The sequence below is a fragment of the Polistes fuscatus genome, unplaced genomic scaffold (assembly GCF_010416935.1).
Source record: "Polistes fuscatus isolate 324 unplaced genomic scaffold, CU_Pfus_HIC Scaffold7, whole genome shotgun sequence".
Lineage (NCBI taxonomy): Eukaryota > Metazoa > Arthropoda > Insecta > Hymenoptera > Vespidae > Polistes > Polistes fuscatus.
The window spans coordinates 549,390-568,181 of record NW_025113151.1 but is presented as its reverse complement, the minus strand read 5'-3'; the positions used below and the strand labels follow the sequence as shown (position 1 = coordinate 568,181).

General features: G+C 34.3%; 1 protein-coding gene across 3 annotated transcripts; it reads right to left on the bottom strand.

Annotated features, from left to right (window-relative positions):
- Nucleotides 1–4,155: 4,155 nt before the first annotated feature.
- On the bottom strand, nt 4,156–18,746 carry LOC122524398 (bicaudal D-related protein homolog). 3 transcript variants are annotated; one of them, XM_043646676.1, is made up of 5 exons: nt 17,903–18,746; nt 6,690–7,022; nt 6,141–6,310; nt 5,684–5,960; nt 4,156–5,392 (listed from the first exon to the last, which is right to left on the bottom strand). In XM_043646676.1, exons 1-5 carry the CDS (start codon nt 18,164–18,166, stop codon nt 4,772–4,774), a joined length of 1,665 nt encoding a protein of 554 aa, XP_043502611.1. In that variant the 5' UTR covers nt 18,167–18,746; the 3' UTR covers nt 4,156–4,771. The 3 variants fall into 3 exon arrangements, with proteins under 3 accessions (XP_043502611.1, XP_043502613.1, XP_043502612.1); XM_043646678.1 differs by having other exon boundaries at nt 6,141–6,289; XM_043646677.1 differs by having other exon boundaries at nt 17,915–18,746.
- Between the last annotated feature and the right edge of the window lie 46 nt (nt 18,747–18,792).

Here is an 18,792-nt window from a genome sequence, read left to right as displayed (position 1 = left end):
TGTATATTCCTTGATCTACATATCTGTATGATCATCGAATTATAATAATACTTCCATCAGCTGTTTGTGTGCGTTAATGATCTTCTTGAAGTAGATCAAATTCGAATCCCGAGACATATCCTTTAGGATTAAAAATAATAGAATGCTTTTAGTCAAATGTTTCACATATTGTTTAGGATCAATGTTGTAATATTCATTTAAAAGAAAAACAAAAAGAAAATAAAAATCATTGTGCGATTTTGTGAAATTGTCTCGAGGAAAAGAATATTCCAATTATATCAATGATTATATAAAATTTTGTCCAGGAAAAACTATTCAATGATGTTATACCTAAATTATTAACGATTTTGTGTGATATTGTTTAGAGTAAAAAAGAAAAAGAAAGAAAAATTCAATTATATAAATGAGTAAAAAATGATTAACTATCATCGAAGTAATTTCTTTAAGATCATCACTATAATATACTCAAAAAAAAAAAAAAAACGTGTGCTCGTGTATAAGTTTCAGACTTCACCTAAGTGTTCCTAGCTTATCCTTGAAGATCCTGCAAAGAAAAGTGGAAAGAAAATTGAATATTTAAATCGCGTGACAACGTAAAGATTATATTACATCTCGGAGATCCTCATAAATAATATATAAATATATAAAACACGCTATTATATGTAACCCATAATAACGCAAAAAAAAAACCATCAATCTGCTTCCGAGCTAATTAATTTCTCCGAGGTGTAACGTTCTCCATAAATGGTCACGTGATCCGAATGATCCATAGATCGATGATCGATGAAGGAATCGATGAAGGAATCGATGAAGGTATCGATATTAAGAGGACGGTCGTGTTTATTATCGCCGATAAGACCCATCGTCGTTTGCGAAAGTCACAAATATGTGTGGGACCCAGAACGAAGATGTTTCTAACGTAGTTGTTTTAGATAAGTATAAAAATACGAGAATAAAGACAAAGAATGACAATGAAGACAATGCGAAAACGAGATAAGAATACGAGAAGATTCAAATATCTTTCTCTCTGTCAATAAGAGAGAAAGAACAAGAAATGTTGCTCGTAACTCGTGAGAAAATATAGGTGAAAACTTGCAAGATATTAAACAACACAAAATGATTTAAAAAAAGACGTAATATTTATAAGAAAATTTTGGCGAAAAGATGGGAATGTGTATGTGTGAGACTTATAATAATTATAATAATAATAATAATAATAATAATAATAATAATAATAATAATAATTAAAAATTAATATATATATATATATACATAATATATATAATAATAATATTCTGAATTTATTTATTATCGACAAAATAGATCCATAATCTGTAAATAATTGCGCGTTATAAAAAAATTAATCGAGCCTTTCACTGACTTTAATGGAAAATAATAATAAAATGAATAAATAAACCATGAATAGCTATGTAGTGTTTATAGAAAACTTATGGCGATTTATCATGTTTGCGGCATTGTCTGTCTCTGTCTCTTTCTCTCTCTCTCTCTCTCTCTCTCTTTCTCTTGGAAAATAAAAAAATAATCGAGGATAAATATAATAAAAAATTAAATCGAAGGGAAGATGATCTATCTCGATCCTAAATTGAACGAACTATTAAGCGAACATCGTACATGCTGCATAAGCACACATGTGTACACATAAACATATATATATTATTAGTATTATTATATTACATATTACTTTTTATATTATATATTAATTATTTATATATTATTATTCAATATATATATATATAGTATATATATATGTATATATATGTACATATGGATACATGTGTACATATGTAACGACACGGGATTCATCTAAAATTCAATAATTAATAAATCCAACGGAATCTAAATGATCTATAAATTTCATATTAAATCAATCACAATGAGTAGAGTTTTACTTTGGTGTGAACAACAATAAAAGAGAAATAATATAAAAAGATTTTGTCAGATCAGCTCTGCAAATGTAAATAATAATTATTAAAAAATCATGAAATTTGGAAGAAAAAGAATCTCTAAGAAGAAGAATCAGTACTAAGAAAACAATCGTATAGAAATTAAATGGACGAATCGCGAGGGACAATTTTTACACGTATATACTCGCGTGATGCACACATAAAAAAAAAAAACAAGAAAAACACAAACACCCGGCACACGTGGCGACGCAAAAATCACGAAATGCACGCATACGTACATATATACATACACGCACGCACTATAAGAAGAAGAAGAAGAAGATGAAGAGAATACGAAGAAGGAAAGAAAGAAATTATTTAATAAATGAATGAATAAACTATTTAAGAGTACGCCCTCTCGGAATGACGAAATAAATTATTCAATCTACAAAAAATAATAATTATTACGCATAGCTTAACTGTCTTTACTTTATATAAATGTTAAACCATGTCGCGCTACAGACACACGCGCATACACACGTACACGAGAGTATATAAAAAAAAGGAATATAAGCTGACCTTAATTAATTATTTGATTAATTAATTAAGACTGTATAGAAGCGAACTGGATACCACTCTTGTAACTGAAATATAGCATAGCAAATCCTAAAGTTTAAATATTTACCGTGAACATGTAATATCATTTAAATGATGCAAGGAAAAATAAATAAATAAATAATAATAAATATAATACAAAATGCGATCTGCTGGTAATGAAATAAAAAGATTAAAAAATATACTGTTGTTTCTGCACAAAAAATTAACACGAATGCTTCGTTGATATAATTATAGTCTCTCTCTCTATCTCTCTCTCTCTCTCTTTCTCTCTCTCTCTATTTCTCTTAATCTTTCTATTTTTAAATGAAATATTAAATACTTTGCAGTTAACAATAGTTTATAATTAAAAAAAATAATATTAAAATAATATTCTTTTTATTATAGGAAAATGTCACTTGTCGATCGCAATGATCGCACAACAATCATTTGTAAATGTATTTTGTAAAAATTGTATGTGTCATTATTATTATTATTATTATTATTATTATTATTATTATTATTATTATTAATTATTAATTATTAATTAGTATTAATGTCAGTTATCGTTAGAATGATTATTATTGTTAATTATAAACTTTTATCGAAATCAGGCATTATTAATATATAGTTCATATGATTATTATAATTATTTTTACTATGAAATTATTGTCATAATAATAATCTCGTCTCCTTACGTTTGAACGAATGATTAAAATTAAAAAATCAATCATAATGATTAGTAATAATAATAATTATTAATATCAGAAATCGTCGTCCTTGTCTCCGCTAAGTAAAATACTGCTTCAATGTAAACGATCGAGAACAAATCTAGATCCGATGATTAAACGAATGAAAAATCATGTGTATCGTATTATTAAACAAAAATAATAATAATAAGAATAATAATAATAGAAATGATTGAAGAACAGGTGGATACTAGAGAGAGAGCATCGAAGAAGAAGAACAAGAACAAGAGGATAGAACGAACGTGATTATGCTCCGAATAAAATTAAGCCTAATCACGTTGGTTTTAAATTATATGATAATTAAAAAAAAACATTAAAATTACTAATTATTACTAATAATAACGATAATAATAATAATAATAATAATAATAACGACGTATTTATTATTAAAAAAATAATATCGTCGGCGTTTTGTGTGCAAAAATGATACTGATAAAATGATTAAAAAATTGTCTAAGGAGATATAAAAAAAAACCAGTTTGTATGCACCTGCTCCCAATTGTTCATGCCCAATTTGTATTGCGTAGTTGGATCGATCGATAATTATTATTATTAAAAAAAAAATTATATGTGTATATATATATATATTATATAATTATATATATATATTTATATATATATATATGGATATAAAAAAAAATGTGTGGAGATTGCCGCGTATATATATATGTGTGTACATATGTATTGTGCATGCCGTATTGTGCCGGACATATGCATATGCATGTAAAAGCGACAGAAATGAAATGAACTAATGTAACTACTACACCTGCCTCTTGTGAATAAATGCCTATTTGTTTCTTTTCAAAAGCTCTTATATTGTTCTTTTGAATTATTAATTACTCGTTATTATTTATATCATACCTACCAATACTCTTAATCGTATGAAGGTAATTTTTCGTAATAATAAATTCGCAAGACAGCATGATTTTATTAAATAAATACTCCTCGTTTCAATCAATCCGATAGTGAATTACACGTTATGATACACACTCTGATATGCATCTAATATTTATTAGCAAACTTTAAATAGTCCTTATGAAAACCTATCTTATTGCACACGATCGTCTATTGTTCTTTAAATCGCACTCGAAAAAATTCGTTGATTCACTTCGATAGTCCAGTCTGGACGGATATTAATAATAATGACGATGATGATAATATAAATTTGAAGTACACTGGCCAAACAACACTTGCTTATCATTTTTCCTCTAACAAATCACACTAATTCCATCCCTTTAACTGACTTCATCAATAAGAAACAGTATATCTATATACACAAATTCGAGATCGTTCAACCCATTGGGTTATAATGTTCAATAGTTCTAGAAGAAATAAACAATTATGTTTAATTTCTAGGACGGAGATTGATAGGAATCAATTCTCTTATATAGAAAATGAGAAAAATAGCTCTTTTCCTCCGCGAATTTTCGACAAACTTACTACTTTGACCAAAGTAGTTATTTTTAAAAACAATTATACGTCGCAAGGTGTGTCAGAAAATGGTCACCCTTAATTTTTTCTTCGTCAAAACAGTCCAAACATTTTTTTAGACGAACTGGTACTCCTTTTCTTCCTAGCAGGTGCAACCACCTCGGAAGATTCCTTGTTAACTGGGGCGATTGCATTGGAATTAGGCGTAAGTTTGCTACGAACGTGTTCGTCCAATAAAATTTGAACGTCCATCTGCCATTGTTCCAATTGCTGACTGAGTTCAACCTTTTGCTGGATAGCCTCCATCAGTTGACTGTTCGCTTGAAGAACGTCTATCCTCGTTCTGGCTAATTCTACTTCTGCTCTGTTCTTCCTTGCCACCGCTTGATCTCTAACTTGATAAGCTTGAGCTACGACTTCGTCCTTCGTTAATTGCGTATGTTCCATGTCGTTTCGTGCTCTGTCGCGTTCCTCTTTAACACCTCTGAGCTCGGCCTCGCAGACGCTGAGTTTGCTCGTCGTTTCGAGCAACGTCTCCCCACGACGTTTCAACTCTTCTTGAGATTGTTTTAACTGTTCTTTCATGTGATTTAATTCTTCTCTAACTCGGTGTAATTCCACCGCTAGGCCTAATTCACCTGGAGCACCTCGACCCGACAACGCCAGGTTGTAGACCTCTTCTACTAATTCCGTTAAAGCTCCTGGATAGTTGACCTAAACACATTACAATGTAATTGTCAGTAAGTGCTTTCCGACGATGAAAGAGATACAAAAAAAGATATCAAAAATTCGCAATTAGTTTCTTCTTAGAAAATTATGAAATATTAAGTCGAGAATACATTTATAAAGTATAGGAGGGGGATATTTCTGAAACGTTAGGGACGAGACAGGAAACTGAAGAACAAAGGATATCCGAGCTCCCTACAGCCAACACACGCGCACAAGCACGCACACAAGCACGCACACGCAACATTCAAAGGAATCGTTCATCTCGCTCTAGCTCACCTCAGCTTCGGTATTGTTCGTAATGACGAGCATAGACTCGTCGCAGTCGCTCTGCAAACCCGAGTCGTCCTCTCCTCTACGCAAATGAACGCACAACTCCTTTAGTCGCTTAACTGCCCTGGTAACTTCCGATCTGAGGTCTTCCTGTTCACCCAAGGAGCTTCCGCTTTCTTCGCACTCCATCTCGACTTGCAGGGACCTCGGTGGTTTTTGAATCGATCCCGATCTCCCTCTTCTTTCAACTTCGATAGCTGCTAAGGCTGCTGCCAACTCGTCTCTGCGTTATTCGCATTTACGATTTTACATTTAGATTACTATTACAAATTAGAGGACTTAATTAGAGACGAACGCAAGATTTGGGATGATTTTGAAGAATGAAATATAATACTGGTGCATTTGCATGAAAATATTGTGAAAATAAATATTTGCTCGTATGTTTGTACTCGATTGAATTCACCTCTCTTGTTCAGCTAGCCTAGCTCGATGTTCAGCCTCGTGGCCAAGTCGTTCCAAGGCCGCAGCTCTCTCCTCGGCTTCTTCGAGGGCCGCGACCGCCCTGGCTCTCTCCTCTCGTAATTCCAAGGACCTCCTCTCTAATTCCGTCCTCTGAGCCGATACCAATTGTACCTAAAACATTGCCCCGAGATTCTCTTCTACGTTTATAAATCATCTTACAATTATTTCCAATGATAATGAAAATTGGAAAAGGAATAATGTGACAATGGGTTAGCTAGGATTTCATTCTAATTCTTCATTTGCATAATTCCTCTTGGAAAAAAAGAAAATATCGGTCGCAATGTCGCTTACATAATTATCGCATAATCGCAATAAATAACGTTAACTGAAATTTCAGAACACGTCGTCCTTTGATCGAACCAAGGCGCAAGACGAAATATCCCATCGAGCAGAACGTATTCGAATGCGAAGAATAAGAATGAAAATTTGTCCTTTGAGGAAGGATTGAAATGAAATTGAAAGGAGGGTTATAGTTCTAATGTCGCCTTACCTCGTCCCGCAAAATCTCCAAACTACTGACATGATTCTGAAGAGTGTTGCTCCTGTGCGCGCACTTGTCACGGAGCAATTTAACTTCGAGGAACAATTGTTCCTCCTGTTTGGCAGCCTCCCTCAGCTGATCGGCTAATCTCGCGTTCTGCGCTGTCAATTCTGTCACCAAGGTGGCCTGGTCGCGTTCGGCTCGTCTAGCTCGTTCGTTTTGTTCCTCCAACTGAGCTCTCAATGTTTCTAAATCGGTTTGAAGCTCGATAACTCTAGCTTCGCTTTCGCCTTTAGTTTCCTCCAATCTCCTACGTAACAAATGCCTCTCCTGCTCGAGACTCTAAACAGATATACATACGTATGTATGAACTAGTCTATATGACAACGTGCAAACTATTTTTAGTTTCCGTTAATGCAATTAAATAGAAAAAAGAAAAAAAAACAGAAATATTATGCAGGCAGGAAGAAAAACGTGCACAAACTCTGACACTTTTGCCACGTGCTATTAGATAGAACGTTAGACGACTAATACCGCAGTAATACTGTATAATACTGTAGCGTGATATATATATGTATACATATTATGCTTGCGTAAGATCGCATTAGTTTGCTCCTAAAGCTTCTACAATCCAAGTAAAAGAAAATCCTCTCTTCTAATTCGACTAATTTCCATACCATTTTTCGACCGATCATTCTATCGAATTTTGTATTTTTTCATTTATATTTTCCTATATTTTTAATGGAAAGAAAGTTAATTTAAGTGCGTAAATGTTGTATTACGTAATATATATATGTATTTCTTCAAGCTTCGTTGATTTGAAGGTAGGAAAGTAAATGCTTTTACATATATATACACGTGTATATACAAAAATATATTTATATGCCGGGTAAACCAGTTTCTTCTGCCTTTCCATTTAGATTTTTGTTCGATTTTTTATTTGAAATCTCCCTCCAAAGTGGTTCGATGAATTTTACAAACTTCTTTTTTTCGCGATAAAAAGATGAAGAAAGTTGTTGTTTCTATCGGTGAACGTTAATGATATTTAATTATTAATATAGAAAGTGAATGGGGTATTAGATGTAAAAAAAAAAGTAAGGAAAATTGATTAAAAAATGATTAGAAAATGATAAGATCGAATCGATAGAATTTGTAAAAAAAATGTAGACGAACCCGAACGAGTCGATGAGCAATAATTTAAAAAAAAAATTTAAATAAAATATTTAACAAGAAAAAAATATGGCGAGTCTTGTCTTAAATTGAAAAACGTCGTCAATGATGTAACCTGTTGTATCCACGCGGATTCTCGAAATCCAGTCAAAGTTAAGCTAAGTGAAAGGAAGGATATACCTGGGTATATGCGAGTATATACATTTAGATGCGAGGTCAATCCGCGTAATCGGTGATCGACTGAAAAGAACAAAGAGAACTCGAGAAAGAAAGGGACTTCTCGTAGCACGAAATCGTTTCAAAGGAGTAAAGGTATTCGCATGAATAGGGACGGGGGTAAGGTGGAGAGGGGTCAACTCTTCTCCTCTTTCGTTTGCCACTCACGGAGAGGAAAGAAAACTGGTTTTCTTACAGGACCAGAGGTCTTAGCCGGACCTCTCTTGAATTTTATATTACTTTGTTTTTTGTTTTTCTTTTTTTACGACTGCTTAACATTTAACCAAAACCGAATCCTTCAAAAAATGTACGCGATAGATCTCTTTGACTCGAAGAAACGCGTGTTCTATCGATCTTACACACGTACATCGTACACGCCTGTCTCTACCCGTTTGCATAAAATATTCAGAAACATTGTTATACCAAGCTTGTACTCTCTTGGAGGTCACACGTTCGATCAATGAGAGGTGATACTGATAGCGGTGATAACGATAAGATAAGGTAAATGCGAGGAACTCATTTTCGATTGTTTTTTATTTTTCCAGATTTCGAGATAAGACGATTATTGTTAAAATTGTAAAAGGAACGACCTGGGAATGGATGTTTCATGGTATTGAAACTTTGAAAATGTTATAGGTTGTCTCCTCGTTCTCTATTATTTGTCGAATTCGATCTATTTGAAACTTCGCCGTCGATGATTTCTCCTTGGAAGATATTTATAACGATCGGCCTAGCTCGAATTTGATATCCAACAGACTCGAGGAAGAAAAAAAAGACTGTAATATTTAGGTTTGCGTCATCGATGGTTTCCCACTCGAAAGAAATGTGTTTTTTCTTTCGGGTCTATTTTTATCTAACGGGCAAGCTCGAATTTGATATTCGGTTGGTAGCAATTGCCGATGGTACTTGGTAGTCGTCGTTTAAAGTCGACGGAGTTTATCGAGCTGGAAGGTATGGCCTTGGTTTCCCGTGGTTACTCATCGACCGATCGCTCGCTAAGCCTAAGGTAGACTTCGGTAAACTCAGAGAACGCAGTTCGCCGATCCCCCAAAGTCCGTGAAAGGACGACGATCTCTCCTCTTTCGGTAAAGTCCTCCGAGAGAGGACAAACTAAACGCTTCGTACAGTTATTATTACTCTTACCGAGATGCCTGCCAGCGTGTAAATCGTTCAACGTAAAGCGTTATGCCTCGAGAGATGCTTCGTGATTTATTCATGAGAGTTCCTCGTCATTTTCGGGGAAAAAAATAACGATCGTGTGTTTTTTCCAAAACAACATTTTTTCTTTCCTCTACACTTGCTATATAAACAGACCTACAAACATGTATCAAAAAATCGATAACGCATTCCTATCGTTAATCGAAAAAAACTCGATAAATTGACTTCTCCGATAAGACTTCTTTGGTTCGCGCAAGACACAAGCCAGACCTCTAACGAGATCAAATGCATACCGAAGTGCACGCCGAGGGTGCACGTGCAGACGGTAGAACAGATGGAAAGAGATGGGAAGATGTTCCCTATAGCGATCTCCAGCAATAGCCGATAACGCTAACAACTTATGGGAACGGCCGAAGAGAGAGAAAAAGATTTGTTTCTTTTCAAACCGATCTCTCGTGACTCACAAGAACCGATCCCGTTCTTCGAGAATACCAATACACCCACAAACGCGCGCATGCATACGTTACTACCGCGATACACCCACGTATATATGAGAAAATAAGTTTGCGTTTATCCCGCACTCCTTTCTTGGGAAAATTTATTCAAACTTGACCTCAGGTACAATGAGAGATCGCGGATCCAATAAGAAAGTAGTCGCTTCCGTGAAAAAATCAACCGCCTGTTCTTTGTTTTTTTACATTAGGATTATGATACTCTGCTACTTCTTTTTGCCTAATGAAGGAAAATTTGATAGAGAGATGAATATTTAATCATAGACGACGACGAATGCGCGAAGCGAACTTATACTCGGTGATTCTAGACTACGATATACATTTATTTCGAAGGAATATCGAACACTAATATTTTCAACTTGATACTTTAACTAGTTTAATCGTAAGCGAATAAAATAAGATTCTTTTTTATGTGCTTTCCTATAAACGACTAGTTATTTCGTAAAACCTAATGAAAAAGTAATCCGTGCCATTGAACGATCACCCTCCTTTCCTTATTTCATTTGTACAATAATTTTCCTTTCTATATCGAACGGAAGTACCGTCTCCTCGAAGCAGAAAACGCTCGGAGGTATGCCATTAAATCGAACAAAGTATTCCGGAAGAGGCTTTCCTTCGTCTCTTCGCTTATAAACATGTTATATACATAAGTGATCAAGACCGGACGTCGTTCGAATTTTTAAACAATAAACCGAAAAGAAAAGAAACAAATAAAAAGAGAGAAGAGAGGAAAATAATTTCTCTTTCGTTGGAATGATCATTGAAGAGAAACGAAAGTACTTTTGAAATCGCTCCCAAAAAAAAAGAAAAGAACGGATCATAACTTTCTAATAATTATATTTAAATTTGCATAAATAATCGAGATAATTTATAATCAAAATAATTATTACTCGAGATGTGTGGTGATTCAAAAAAGAAAAAATAATAAATGACGACGACGATTTCAAAGGAAAAACTACGGACAAGATTGCAAATTAGATCCTGAGTCATTTCACGACTCATCGATCTCTAATTTTTAAATCAATTCGATCCTTGTTACTTGTAAGAATAACAGGATTTTCATTTTCAACGCGCAAAATAATATTACGAAAAAAAAAGAAAAATAAAAGGTGGTGTAATATTAACGAAGCGAATGATGAGTCACGCGACTTCAAATTATTTCCGTAAGTTCAATGATTAGATAGTGCCAAAACATAGTGTTTTACCTATCGTTAATTAGGTTGGTGACGTCGAGTATAATGGTACTAATCGAAATTTGGAAAGTACAATAAGAATGTATGGTTGGTGATTCTAATCGTTTCATTGTTTAGAATTGCAATCGCGTATGCACGTACGTGTGCAGATATATCGTTGATATAGTGATACTGCTACGTTTATCAGATTAGTAGATCTCCCTTCATTAAATCTTCTTCTTCTGCTTCTGCTTCTGTTTCGGTTTGGAATCAACCTAGTTTTTTCTATTACATTTTTAATAAACTTTCTACGATCTGCTGAAAGAGAAAACGATTCTTCTGTCGATGTTTCTATTATATTCTACTACAAATATTTTGCGTGTACCGTTATATATTGTTAATTGTAATATATAAGTAAAATAATGAACAAATAAAAATTTGGAAATAATTCATAGAAAAAGAGGGAAGGGAAAAAAAGAAGAATACTTTAACGAAACGCTTGGAAGAAAAGAAAATCATTTCTCACGTAGATCTCGATACTACTATATAAAGTAGCTGGACGGGATGGGAGAAAAGAAATCTAATGATGAAGAAACTTTAATTGTTTCTTTCTAAATAACGAGAAAAATTCGATCGAACACCGAATTACTTATACGTTTACGCGAAACAAAATCCTAAATTGTCTACGATTTTGAAATTGTTATTAAACGCGAGACGCACTCGCCTAAATTCGCGTTACCTTCGTAACTTCTTCTAATCCGATACTAAATCGTATTATACGAGGGTTCGTTTACTTTCACTGAAAGAAAAGGATCGTTCTGTTCGGTAGCTGATTGAATAAGTTAAAGTAGGATGGAAAATCGTAATATCGAAAGCAATGATCCGGCACGAGTCCGAGGTATAATAGAAGCCAGCTGACTAATTCTAAAAGAGGAAAGGTAAGCAAGCAAGCTAACTACGATCTGCCGAGGAAATTCCACGATGATCCGGGTTAAAAAGTTACGTCACTGCTTCGTTTTTGCCTCCTTAAATGAAGCTAATTCATCGTAAATTAATGCTAACTGATCTATTCGCGATCGAGTTATTCATTTTCAAATAAGAATCTCGTCTCGTGACACGAATATTATTTTTCAAATTACAAATTAAATTGTATTATAATCGTATTATTTATTTGACCAATCAATCATTCGTATACGAATAAATTCTATTTGAAGAGTTAAATATAAATATATCGGTGCCGAAAAAATATCCATCTTTAATATCTTATTTTAAGATAACCAATTCGATTGATTTCAAAACATCGTGACTAACCACTGTAAGTGTATGATCATTGCACAACCATAACAGCATAATACGAGAATTAACAGAGTGAGTGGAAAGAAAGAACGGATAATTAAGTAACTATACCGCTATATAATCTCCCCCTGCTTCCTCCTCTCCCCTGACACTCGCCTTCATCTCCAACCCAATCGTGAATCATATTTAGTAATAAAATAGTTAAAAAAAAAAGGGGAATTAATAAAATGATTGGAAAAAAATAAATTTTCGTAAAAAGTAAAAAATTTCTAATTGCGTGACGTGCACGCAAATATTAGAAAAAAAATAATTGATTTTGAAAATCCATCGAGGAGTTTTAATCTATTCTTTATTACTCATCCCTCTCTCTTTTTCTTTTATATTATATGAATTTTATCGACGTAAGCATATCGAGATAAGATAACATTTATCGCCCGGTCTGTTCGGTTGCACACGATGAAAAAAGTTTGCGAACGATTATTGCTAATCTTCGATCGACCTTGATGGATCTCGAAAAATGTTCTTCCTTGCTCAACCTGTAGGAGTTAACTTTTTTATTTTATTTATTATTACGAATGAGTCACGTAGACTGAAATGCACTTGTCCCTGACGAAATCGCCTTTCACGATCGCGATCATTGAAGATTAATCCATTTGACGGTAAACCTTTCTCTTCTAAAATTCATTTTACGCGTACAACAAAACGATACGATTTACAATAAATTGCATAAACGACGTGAATCTTCGTAAAAGATAAAATGTTACAAAAGTTTGCTTATTAAAATAATAATTTGTTTATTAAACTGCGGAGAAAGGAGCGAGTTACTCGACGTATTTCTACTGAATTTACAGGCACGCATGGTGGACACACATGGTGGACACACATAGTCGATCCACTTTGCAAGGGCAGCGATCCTTTTTTCGCTCGGACTCTCGTGCACGCTAAAAGAAAGAAAGAAAAAAAAAAGCAAAAGAAACTGCATATGCACTTTCCTCGGTAAGAGATGAAGGGAGTAAGGGTTGAGAGGTGGGGGCACACCTCTGCTCGTATTACGGATTCGTAATGCGAGCTCATTTCGACGCGATATGCGGCTCACCGCTTAGATATTGAAGACCAATGTATCTCCTCGCATACTGTGGCCAAAACTAGTCTCTATTTTTATTCTATTCTTTCTCTAATCACACGGATCGGATCTAGAATCCACCGTACGCCTTCCCGACGAGTAAAAAATTCAAGTAAAGTACTTTTTCGCGATAGACTACTTCCGGTCTGCTTCATGTCGACTTCTCGAAATGCCTAATCTCTGCGCAGAGAGACTTCTTCTACAATTCTTCGCAATTAACTCTGGCGTGTTTCTAAGCTATTAGAACGTGCCAATCCAAGATAAATAGAAATATCAAAATATAAAAAGAAAAGAAAACAAATCATATCGTCCCTGCGTTTCCGCGAAGAAACAAAAGTATCTTCTAAAGTAGGCCGCAAAGATTTCAAAATGATTTCGATTCTTACGAAGATCCACGAAAAATGGATCATGATATAGATCTTTATTAGAATTAACTTCGAAAGCGAGTTCGATTCTGTACCGTAACGATTTAAGTGTGTTTCAGATCTTATATATAACAATTAGCGAAAATTAGATATTGCGAATGTAAGATACGCGAGTAAGTGATCGCTTATTCCTACTGTAATTTTAATTATATAGAATTTAATTGAATCACCCTATAGACGCGTCGCAAATTTGTTTACGCCATACGATTAACGTTACTGCAAACAAATAAATAAATAAATGAATTAATCGAAACGAATAATCTCTGAAAATGTTTAAATTCTTATCTAAGCAAATAATTTTTTCTATCCGTAGTGTAAATAACTCATGGTGACTCATAAATAAAGTTTATAGGGTAGAACGCATCTCTGGTAAAAGCAACGAAGCATGCCGCAACGTCGACGCAGACTACTACCACAATTCTATCCACATACATATAATAGAAATTATTATAAACCAGTGCTTCCATTTTCGTATGAATGCAATCGTGAAAAGAAATGAGACGAGGAGGAAAAAGTTCCGCGGACTTCAGCAGGTGCCATTACCGCTCCGTTGCTGTGATAAATATTGAAAAGGAAAAGCGCATTCGATGCATAATAGCTCTTTCTCTCTGTTTCAAGGCACTTTCCTGCAATCATGATCGAGCATTACGCGCATAATACTTCTGAGTCGAACTTGGTACAGAGAATCATCGGCGAAAGACTCGATGAGCCTACAATGTTCAAAGCATAGTATACGAGAAAAGATAGAGGTCGTGTAATTTCCACTTTTTCCACAGATCTCGATGTTTATCATAATTATTTTTTTCTCTCTCGAAGCGCGCGCTCTTTGTTTATATCCGACACACAGAGGACTCGGAAAGATCTACAATTATACAAGAGAAGAGAAATACCGAACTAACGGCTTCGTTCTTGCGTATTATCCTCGTTACCTGGCCTAAGTCGACCTAATTTTTAACAAGCCTAACACCGATAAGTACGAAGAAAAAATTAGATCGTCGAAGTAAAATACGATCGATAGCATTTCAACGGTAAATCCATATACGTATAATATGGACGATTTAATAATTAACCGGAACAAAAAGAGAAAAGTCAATAAATCAAAATATATTAGAATTAATCGAAAAGATAAATCGTGGAAAAGCGCACGTAAAATGCTTTCCATTCGCTTACATAAGTCGAACCTTTATTATTCGTGGATCGATAAACATATCACGTGTATAGAAAACACAGAAACTCTAATTAAACTGTCCGGAAACGTAGGGGACCCCGTAGATTAATCGGAAGTGCGTGATATTACTTTCCAACTTCTTATTTGATGCACGTAATTCGTGTATACATACGTGTAGTTATGTACATATGGTGTAGTTCATACGTATGGTACATAATGCCGCGTAGATACGTTTATTTAAATGCGATGCTAAATCATAGCATGTCGATCGCGATCATGCTCGAATAGGAAAACGCTACGAAAATCTTTCAAACGTACATATATTATATACAGCTAATTCGATCGATCGTGAATTCATAAATTAGAATAAAAATTTTATGATTTGTAAATAATTAGAATGATTAAAGTAGACACGAAACGATATTGTTCTGCTATTATATTTTTGTATTATTATTCTCCGCATATATCTGCATATATAATATATGGAAAGTAATAATGAACAATTCCCCCTAAGATATCTTGTAAGACTCTACGTCTTAAGCATATTATTCTAACGTAATCACGATTAAGTTAAACCTATTGTCATTGTGAATTAAGAAAGAGGTGACGTTAACGAGACATAAAGCTAAACTAACACACTTGCAAGGATATTTTGAGTGCTATGCAACGTTGGCTTCAGGAAGCACACCCGTACTTTCTCTGAAATGGCACCGTACCTACGGGGTATCTTCCGCCTTCCGGATGCAATTATTTCTCTTACAATTAATAGTCGAATCTATCTTTGAGCTTTGTCTTTTCTACTCCTACTCTTCCTCCTTCTCCTAACGGTAACGGTGTTCAACGCTGTCTGATTTTATGTCATCGCGATAAAAGACGATTTTTTATGGGATACAGGTAGGTAGTAACACCATGTTCCGTGTAAAACTAAATCATCGAATAGGAACAAACGATTCCTACGACTCATTGCATCGATCGTTTGCTTTCATTACATTACATTTTGCGCCTACATCCTGTAACTATATACAAATATGTACAAACAAATTGATCCAATTAAATACAAAGTGAATCGAACATTTCTGCATGGACTACAAATTTTTATATAATATTATCGATCAATTTATCTTCTTCGAGACTCTAAATTACCTACGAACATTCGGCCCCCGCCAATTATTCAAATAAATAAGTATAATAATTATATTTCTGCGTTGTCTCTTCCTCGATAAAGAAAAAAAATGTTGGTAACGTAAGTCGCGTGCTCGTTGGAAAGCAATACAATGGAAACGCGCAAAAATCTCAAACGTAAGTCTTACATGTAAGATACTTTTTACTTAGGTCAAAAATAAGGTGACAGGCAAAATGCAGAAAACTAGGAGAAGAAACAATCGAGTAGACAATCCAGACGAGTAGGCAGGTAGGCAGGTAAACAGGCAAGTAAACAGGCAGAGCGTGGTACCGGGCATTGTCTTTGATGTTGCGTTGCTTAAGTGCCTTGTTTCCACGCTTTCGTGGCTTTCTGTTCATTGCTGTATTGCCTCCCCCTCGGTGACTTCGGTCTATCTGTTTATGTTTTCCAATTTCAAACTTACTAATTTGTTTACTTTTCATTCGTTGACCGTTCAAATCTATGTTTTATTAAAACGAGAAAAAACTTTATCTTCTTTCTTTTTATGTCAAAATATTATTTACAAATATACCGGTTGTATCGTCTAATCCGATTACCTAAAATATTTCCGTTATTTACACATACGTATACAAAAAGGGAAGACGTGACGAAAAACAAAGAAAAAAGAAAACGAAAGTTCGAAATCAGTGAGTAGGATGGATTTACGTACGAGTTTCTCCATCAGAAGATTTCGCTGAAATCGGAGCACCGATCTACGGGAGACAAGACGAGACATTTCGAATACATTTTTCACGAGATAAATGCAACCAAGCGAGAGATTTCATTGCATTGGAAATTGAATGCACTTGCGGAGTTTGTTTTTTTCCTCTATACGAATTATAAAAATAGTTATAAACATTATTGCTAGCAAGCCGATAATATAGTACATATACAAAATTACATTTTAGTCGTAATAATATAGAATAATCAAACTAATCAAAATTCTAATATTGTTTGTTAAACCAACCCAATATTATCTATCTTACTTTATTACTATATTTCATTATATATATATAATAATATAATAATAAAGTGGTATATATAATATAATAGTATATATTGTTGTAGTTTAGTCGGCCAAGCGAGACTTCTTCCGCCTTTTTCAAGTTTCGTAATATATATATTTTACCCCGCATCCCCGACTCTTCGCTTTTATGCACATATGTATACATATTTACCTATGTGTGGATGTGTGTGCGTGTGTGTGCATACAAGTTGGAAAGAACGTTTAAATGTAAAAAAGACCGTTCGGGTTCTCACTACTGTTTTATACGATTGCAATTGCGATTGCTTGCAACGTGACAGATAACATTTCAGAGCTCCGTAAAACCGTAATTACGAAAATTCGCACGTTTCTTTGGATATATATATGTTATATACATAAATATCTTTTTTCTACTTATGTATTTTTCATTGTTTCTTCGCACCTTTATTGTATTTATAAAGTTCATTAGAATTCGAAATGTTACCGTTAGAAATGAATTTTGAAAGAAAATAATATTGATCTCGGAATATATACAATGTACAGAACGAGATAAAAAGCAGATTACATTTGACAAATTAACGAATTATTTATATATTCATTTTCCACATTTCTTCGCATAATCTCTTTATTCTATCTTATCTAGATTTTTATCTCGCACTGTATATGTACCACACGGACGATTTTAAATCAAAACAACAAAAAACGTATTAATGTAAAGTATGTAAAACCTCGAGAAAACAACAGTCGACAAAATATAACTGCGCTTGATATCTAAAATATTGAAATATCTATATAGGTAAAAATAAAAGAGTGCAATAGTGCAATTGAAACTTACAATCTGACTCACCTCCAGTTTGGCGGCATATTCGTCGGCCAATAACTCGCTTTGCCTAGTTAATTCTTGATTTCTTTCGAGCAAGGCCTTGCCAAGTTCAGCGGCGAGAACAAGATCCCTTTCACGTTGCTTCAGAAGTTCACTCGGATCTTGAAGGGTGTCCTCGTGATCGAGTGAACTTCTTCTTGCTTGTAAATCCGATATCATGTCTTCGAGAGCATAAGGCTCCACTTGTTGTTGGCACTCCTTCTTCTTTGGCAGCATCCTCTTCGAATTTGTCAGAAATTCTTCTCAATAAAACACCATTAACCGATCAAATTATTCGATGCAACGAATACAAAAAATATAGTCAAGCTAGCTAACATTCCGCATCGATCCGTCTTCCAAGCTATTGTTCGTCATTATTTCTAATTTATCGCGACGATAAATACAATTAATTTGATTTATTATTATTCGTGTAAGAATAATTTAGAATATGCTTTTTTCTTTTTAGTCGAAATTATAATAGAATAACGTTTATGTCGAACGTAAATTTTTTCGTAGAAGTATTGAAAAATAATGACGAACAAAACATGTTTCAAAGGAACATATAAACACACACACATATACACTGCACTTTACGAGACTTGTTCACTATCACGTATGCACCGCCAGGTAATGACTCACCGTGTGCACGCGTCCAACGGAAAATAAATATTACGGAATCGTAGTTGATTTTTTTTTGTTTGATAACAAAATATATAATAGCACGAGAACACCTGTCACGCGCGAACGCTCGAAGCGAACTGAGGTTCCGCCAGCATTCGTTAGTTCTCGTACTCCCGCGCACGAGGTGACTCGAAGATAGACGAGCTCGGCCGAATTCGAACGAACCGACGAACCCGCCGGCT

Excerpts from the sequence above, each read along its gene's own strand:
- LOC122524398 (XM_043646676.1), bottom strand. The coding sequence starts at position 18,166 with ATGCTGCCAAAGAAGAAGGAGTGCCAACAACAAGTGGAGCCTTATGCT. Across the intron at positions 5,961-6,140 it reads AGGCTAGCTGAACAAGAGAG|AGACGAGTTGGCAGCAGCCT; the intron begins GTGAATTCAATC and ends CGAATAACGCAG. Across the intron at positions 5,393-5,683 it reads CGAACAATACCGAAGCTGAG|GTCAACTATCCAGGAGCTTT; the intron begins GTGAGCTAGAGC and ends TAATGTGTTTAG.